General features: G+C 29.8%; 1 protein-coding gene across 1 annotated transcript; it reads right to left on the bottom strand.

The window, feature by feature from the left end:
* Window positions 1-6287: 6287 nt before the first annotated feature.
* On the bottom strand, window positions 6288-7429 carry LOC119667451. The gene is made up of 4 exons (XM_038076746.1): window positions 7341-7429; window positions 7084-7260; window positions 6729-6953; window positions 6288-6428 (listed from the first exon to the last, which is right to left on the bottom strand). The coding sequence occupies exons 1-4, from the start codon at window positions 7363-7365 to the stop codon at window positions 6355-6357; spliced, it is 501 nt and encodes a 166-aa protein (XP_037932674.1). The 5' UTR covers window positions 7366-7429; the 3' UTR covers window positions 6288-6354.
* Between the last annotated feature and the right edge of the window lie 235 nt (window positions 7430-7664).

Genomic DNA, 7664 nt, shown 5'->3' with positions numbered 1-7664 from the left:
AACAAAGGCAATCGAATAGACACCTTAATAGAAAAATCAATCTGCCAGCCTTCAAGTCGTAAATACGTTCATCGTTCTTGGCGCTCATAAAAAATTCATTGCTTGTTTATGGAATTTATTTTAACAACTGTTAACTCATTCCTTAAACCAATAAAGCATTATTACGCAGGAAATATTATTGCTCAATGAAGAAGGATCTATTTGGTGCCATTAAATCAGTTTTGCTCTTTTAAATCAACCAATAAAAAGGTGCATAGAGACACAGCAGGACTTGCCATTTTATGGCAGACAGTAAAATGCGAATTTATTTTTCATGCTTTAATAGAGCAAAACAAGGCGGAGGGGTGGTGGGAAAGGGTAGCATAAATTGCCAATAAATACAAAAAATTTAAATGATTCCACAGACTTTGTATAGATTTTATGAGTTTAAATTCGTAATATTCCTTCAAATGACGCAGAGCAAATTTTGATGTATCATAAGGAAGTGAAAACGACATTACAATCAGAGGGAGATAGAAAAATCTTATTTCAATTCCAACATGACGGATGTATTTACTTATTTGATATTAATGGTTATTTAATAACATTCTGCTGGCAGTGGAATTGCGTAGATAAGTTTAAAATAAATTAAAAAATTACAGTAAAAAATGGTCATAATACGACTGTCACATCAATTTGACATTTGTACACGTAAACGACGTTGTTACCAAAGACTTAGACATAATTGCTGCCAGGAGATGGCATAATGTGCCACTTGCGCAATGGTAGGAGTTGGTAGGAGTTGGCAGGAGTTGGCAGAGCTGGCAGAGCTTGCAGGAGCTGGCAGGATTAGGACAAAGTGAAAATGTAATTTAGTTTTAAATTTGATTTGTAAATTTACAGCTGGACTCATTGCTTTTATTTTTCGGGAATGAATTATTTTTGCATTTTTTTCTTAGTGTATTTTTTCATCAAAATAAATTTAGCATAAAATTTGCATAAATTTTTTGCGCGTCCTTCTGTGAAAAGACAACAAATAATTTTATCATTTTAAAATTTAGTTAAATAATTTTAATATTTTAACAGTAATGCCTACAAATATAAAATGCAACTTTACAGCACAAGCTTTTATATAGATAAGATAAGCTTTATGTCAGCGTAAAATATGAAAGTGATGTTGAATAGTAGTTAAGTTAGTTTGTAAGGTTAATTCAAATATATATAAATCAATCTTAATCTTAACTCAAATCGTGTACAATAAAATAACATATAACTTACAACTTCACCTTAGTAACTTCAGTCTTAACAAAATTATTTGTTGTTAAAAATATTTATTAGTGCAATGCTTAGAGTAGAATGTCGTAAATCAATATATATATCAATATATATCTATATATATATCTATTATATCTATATATATATATATATATGTATGATTTATATAAATATATAAATCAATATATACATATCGTCGTAGAAGAGTATTTTTTTCTCCGTCAAATCTTCTTTACTTCAAGTCTATATCGAATCTGTCCAACCTGTACTTTTAGCTCTTGAACAGATTTTAATAATCCATGAACCATTTAAACAGTCTAAACTTTCACTCCCCGATCATCTAGCACTATATAATGGATTTTTTAGACGATTTTTGATCTGATAACAATCTGAATATTTCGGTCATACGAGTATCAGTGACCACAGAGGAATTCACTAAATCGTTTCTCGGTGATAGAGATATTTTTGACAATTGTAAAGCGAATGAGCTAGCCAGAATTAGTGCTTCAAGACTTCACTCGGAAGAAGTAAACAATCTGGGCACATCGTTAGTATAGTGCAAACTGTTACTGAGTTTTTCTGTGCTGAACTTTTTATTAATAGATGCGGAAACTCAACAATATTTAGGTATCATATGCAAATCGATATAGTTTAGATCTCTCGTAGAGACAGCAGTCTTGTGGTAAGTTTACTTACAAGTCGTGGTAAATAACGGAATCATGTTAGAAGGTTGAATGACCTCTTCAATTATATCTATCGCAGTTGTGGGGAGAAACGATAAAAGTGCTTATCATCTGCTTTGTCTTTGCTCCGCTCATGTACGGTGGCGACTTATAACTTTAGAAGCACCCTTCCTAGAGTATCTTGATCAACTACAAGTACTCTTACTAAATACCATTTTAAACTTTGCCAAATGTTGCAGGTGGTTTTAAATGCCAAGTTTTTCCATTATATGGTAACATAGTGGGTCAAGTGCTTTAAGTGGATCGGCTTTTGGACCTAACCTAACCTTATACGTTTCTTAAGCACTGAAATTATTGATGCAAAGTATCAAATAGGTGTCCATGGTTTTTTTAGGCTTTTATTTGTTTTCAGAGACGATTTTCTTAAACAAAAATCAAAGCCTGATGAGCAAAAGAAATTTATTTTTTTTATTACTCAAAATTTACGATTTTTCTCTCCTGTAGTTGTCAAACAATGATGTCAAACAAGTTGTAGTCAAATGAAACATGTAATTATAATATAATACGTATTGTGTTTAACAGATGGTTACTTATCAAAACAGTGCTGTGTTTGAAGTTAATACGCCGGAAGCTCAAAAAGTCACTGAATAATCAACGTACCTCCGTTTGTTGAAACTGTTTATAATTAATCAGAAAACACCTCTTCAACTTCATAGTTGTTCTCAAACTGGTGTTCTGTTGTTCTATTGTTTCCAAAACTTGTTGCGTTATCAACTTTCTACAATTTTATGTTTTTATTTACCTATAATCTAAATATAATATTTATAAAGAATATTTACAAATACCTTAAATTTATGTCTTAACTTTAAAGAGCTCTTAAAATGTTATATGTAAATGTCATAAAGTATAAAAAAAATTCTGTTTCTTAAAAACATATTTATTTATATTTGTTGCAGCCACATCTCTGATAAAAACTATAAGTTGACCTTATGAAATTTATTCAGAAAAATACTGTAAATCCATTTGCTAATACGTATCCTACACACCTAATCCTTGTGCTTGCCCTTTGCCATTGCCTGTGTATTTACTTACTATTTACTAGTCACTTTTATCTGGTCGACTAAGCAAACAAGCTGCTCAAGCCGAATGTAGTTTCGAATGAACAGGAGTAAAAGGATTTACGGCTCGTAAACATTGCATTTATTTTCTCCGACTGATGAATGCGTAAATATGTTCAAGATTGTCCTTCGATGAATGGAAATTTCAAATGAAAAAATTATAGTTACTAAAAGAGAAGTTCTTAGCAATTCTTATTTATTCAAAAGCAATAAAAAAACATATGCTCCCTTAAAGAAAGCTTAAGCTCAAAGTCAAGTAATACGAAATGTCCTTACCTATTTGTCAATTTGTTTCAGTGCAACCTGTTCACTTAACGACTACCCTTTCATCAGTAATACAGGATTTCGATTTCATATTGGGAACCTGTACTTTAAAATCCTGTACGATATATTTCATTTCTATTTTCTGACAAAAATTAAAATCGAAATTAACAAGCTCTGGTACTTTAATTAAAATGGAAACTAAGGCTACTTGAAAAGAGTTGCCAAGGCCGGTTGTGTTGGTATGGAGAGGTCATTGAATCTTTTATATTTCAACTGATGAAATCCGTTTGTGTGATATTAAATGGTTGAAAACTGTGTATTTAATATTAATTTCTTGTGTTAATGAGCTTGTCAGTTTTGCATTAGAAAGCTAATTAGCTATATTTGAATAAATTATTTATCACAACTCCTTATTAGGAGCACATTTCGGCTGTCTATTTAAGCATTTACGGATTTGCTCCCTAAAGTGTTTTATAGTTTTCAACTCATTATTGCAAGAGATTCATTTATTTTTCCAGAAGTCTCATTAGTACATTTTATCACTTTTTTTTTGTAATCACCTAAACTTGAATAGAGTCCTTTGCGTTAACATTATTGTGCGGAGCAGTTGGTCTCAAGCATACTTTCGGGCGTTGTACCAATTTTTTGCTTCCATGGCAAACGCTACGAATTTCCGAATTTAACACAACCATGTTGTGCTCAACGTATTCTCCTGAGGCTAAATTATCTTGTTCCGTTTCGTTTGTTTCTAGTCTTACACGAATATATGCACGGATAAAAGTAGTTTGACTTTTCTCGTCCCTTCTGTGATTTCAGTTTTTTACGAAGCCATCTTTTACGTGTCAGTAGCACGGCGGGCCTTTGTTCCTCCAAAGGCAGTTCTTGTTATTTCATTTGCACTTTTTTTTCTGTTTTATTTTTTTTTTTTGTGGTGAAGCGGCTACTTTTCTAATTTTGTTAATTTTTTTTTTTTTGGCTTTGTTCAATTGCTAATGTTAGCTCTTCCATTGTGGCGGTTGATAGTTGTCCTCGCTTAAGGAACTTTGTGTGCAGATACTTGAACGTTCAGTTTTCGTTTGCTTGATGTTGCCACACTTTTTTACTTGTGATTTTTTTCTATTTGGGAAAATGTTACATTTTTAAGCTGGAAGGTCTTAACTTTGTTACCACAAATGCTTGTTTTCTGTGTAAAATTAAAATTTTTTTTCCTAAAAGCGAAGCCTTCCCTTTAATGATATTAAATTTTTAATTTGCATACAAAATTCACTACAAAAAATGTCCACAATTGTCCTACTCCGAACACTAATTAGACAACTTAAATTGAGGCACAGGAACTGAAAATGTTGAGTGTTTAATTTTTTTTTATTAATCGGCGTTAATTTTTTATTACTTTTTTTAGCTAAACATTTTTAAATAAAGTTTAACTATTCGAGATTAAAAAAATTTTGTTCAAATTTTAAAATAAATTTTTTTTGTGGAATATAATTGCAGTTTCCACAAAATCGTTGCCTTAAAATAAATCCTACGGACAGTAGGCTTCGGATAGTAGTGAACTGCAACAACAAAAATTTTTTTTACATTATATTAATTAAACAAATTTTTGACTGACCAGATAGAATATGTAAAAGTTTTCTTAAATTTTAAAATAAATTTTCTTAAAAAATATAAATACATGTATCAGTTTATTCAGTAATCAGTTGAAATGTATCATCTCATACCTTTATGTGCTGAACTACTTTAGTCATAGGTATTATTTTTCAAAAAAAATTGTTTCTATTTCTATATAAGATTCTAGTGGAATTACAAAACATGCCATCAGCTAACTGGTTTGTCGTTTTCTTAGAAAATTATAATCTTGTAAGAAGCAATTAGGTCACAAAGAGATGTCTTATATCGGATAGTAACTAAAATAATTAATTGTGTTCTTAAAAGATGCTCCGTAATGTCAAGGAAATATATGAGGTAAATTTTTTTTCCTACTAATGACCACTGTTTTTGCATTAACAATGGAGAATAACTACTTAACGAAATATTTATTACTATTTAATTTAATAACTATTTAATTTCAATATTTCCTAAGATTACTGATGATTAGTACTTGACAATACTCGAAGCAGTGTTGTATAGTCAGCTTTGTTGTTATTTCTTCATTACGAATCGAACCTCTCTAATAATTTCTTTTCGTCATAAGACAAATTATAGAAAATACTAACAACAATATCGTATTCGCTTTAGCAAACTTGTGAAATTACACCTACAAAATACACTTTACATATACTCGTAGTAAGTGAAAACATGTCTAACAGATGTCTCGAGGTATATAAGAACAGATTTGAATAAACGCATACAGGTGAAAGACCTATAGTACTGATATTTTAATAATTATTTTTTTTTTAAGAACTCTTTAAAAATTTAATTAAATTTAAGCACAGTGAATGTAAAGCTTCAATAGCCCTTTAACTATCAGTATAAATCTCTGCAGTCGTGGTCCTAACTCTTTCTGCTATGCAACCGAATTTCTTTTGGACGTGAGGTGATTTCTAGTTGATCGATTTTAAGAAGATTATTAAGCATATTTAATGTATTTTTGACTCATATATTTAGTAAGTTAAAGTTACTATATATTACTATATTATATCTGCATAGAATATTCTTTTAGTAGATCGGAATTGCAGTTATATGAATTTATTTTTGCATTAGAAGACCCTGAGTTTCTTGACAAAAATGTAATAACTTTTCATTTTCAGTTGTAGTTAAACTTCAATACTGATGTGTACTAATATTCCAACTAACTAAGGAATCTAGTAATGCCAATTTGTATATTTCAGTCCCTATTCTCGATGGCTCATATATAAGTATGATTTATAGAATTTTGTGATAAAAATTTTGATGAGTTTAATTTTTTTCAAGTAACTAGTGATTTCGTTTTTATCTCTATAAGAAAAATATGCTATTAAATTGTTGTGCATTTATAAATCTTTATTATTTATTTATTATTGTTACAATTATTAATAATTTAATTTAAAATTTTGAATTTATTTGCGACAAACTTGAGGTCCTTCTCCAAGTTTCATTCCGCGACAGCCTCTACGTCTTGTGATCATAATTTCTGAAATTTATTTGAAAGTGTGTATTTAGTGAGATAAATTTATAAAAATATTAAAATAATATATTAATATTATTAAATATTAAATAAATTTTTCGATAAAAATTATTTTGCATTATTATGATATCAATTTAATGAATATTTAGGTTATTAATAATTATTTAATATATTTAACTTAATTTTTTTATTAATTATTATGTAATTATTATAATTGATAATTAATTAATATATTTAAATTAATTAATTATTAATTAATTGGATAATTTTTATAAAATATATAATTCTAATTCAATATCAACTTACGATTCCATGAGTCTCTCATGCAGTTGATGCGCCTTGCTTGGCAATTGGTCATCAGACGACATCTGTTGGCGTCACTACGGTAACAGGACACAATTCTTTTCTCATCACAGCGCATTTTGTTGCAAAGGTGCACATTTTTGACATCCTTAATAAGTTTGCTGGCGCAACGTCCTCTTGAGTCCATTTTAATTTTGCGACATCTTATCAGGCTTGTTTGTCTGAGGTCTGAAAGAAAACAAAATAATTAAATTTATTATAGATCTAGTCAGTTAATGTAATAAGTATCAAGTTTAATCTAGTGGATTTAGTGGATTAGAGTATCTAACGATATATAATTTTTGATTTTCTTACTTACTTGGTTGACCCAACATTCCACGTCTGCAGTTTTCCTCCCTCATCCTACACTCACGTATTCTTCGACACATGTTCGTGGTGCCGGCTTCTCTTATACAAACGGATGGACTACGGTCTCTTGATCTGCATTGACGATTGCATCTGGCATCAGTTGTTGCAAGTGCAACAAGGATCAAAGCTGCAAAAAAATAAGTGGTATGCATTACATTGGATTATATTGCATTACTCGTATCAATTAATTTCCTTCGAAATACTTACCAAGTGCCAAAGTATATTTATTCATTTTTAAGTTCTTAATTCACTTTTTGCTTTACAACACTGTAAATTGCAAGAGTTGGATGTGCTATTCGAAGCCGTATTGCTGTGTATTTATAGTTAATTTTGGGATTATTTCATAATTTTACTTCATTTTTGAAACAATTAATGAGTTGGAAAGGGAATTGTTTCCTTTGGTCGATACATAATTGACACTTACACGTGTGGCACATAAATTTGCATTCGATTTTTGATTTCTTCATTAAAAAACATTGTTGATTCAAAAATTACAAGAAAACATGAATTAAACATTTTGTTTTTTGCGTT

This window comes from Teleopsis dalmanni, chromosome 1 (genome assembly GCF_002237135.1).
Source record: "Teleopsis dalmanni isolate 2A chromosome 1, ASM223713v2, whole genome shotgun sequence".
In the NCBI taxonomy this organism is placed as follows: domain Eukaryota; kingdom Metazoa; phylum Arthropoda; class Insecta; order Diptera; family Diopsidae; genus Teleopsis; species Teleopsis dalmanni.
This window is presented reverse-complemented; position numbering and strand designations above follow the sequence as displayed.

Coding starts and splice junctions, on each gene's coding strand:
- LOC119667451 (XM_038076746.1), bottom strand. CDS start 7,365: ATGAATAAATATACTTTGGCACTTG. Junction 6,954..7,083: donor TGGAATGTTGGGTCAACCAA/GTAAGTAAGAAA, acceptor GTTTTCTTTCAG/ACCTCAGACAAACAAGCCTG. Junction 6,429..6,728: donor CATGAGAGACTCATGGAATC/GTAAGTTGATAT, acceptor AATAAATTTCAG/AAATTATGATCACAAGACGT.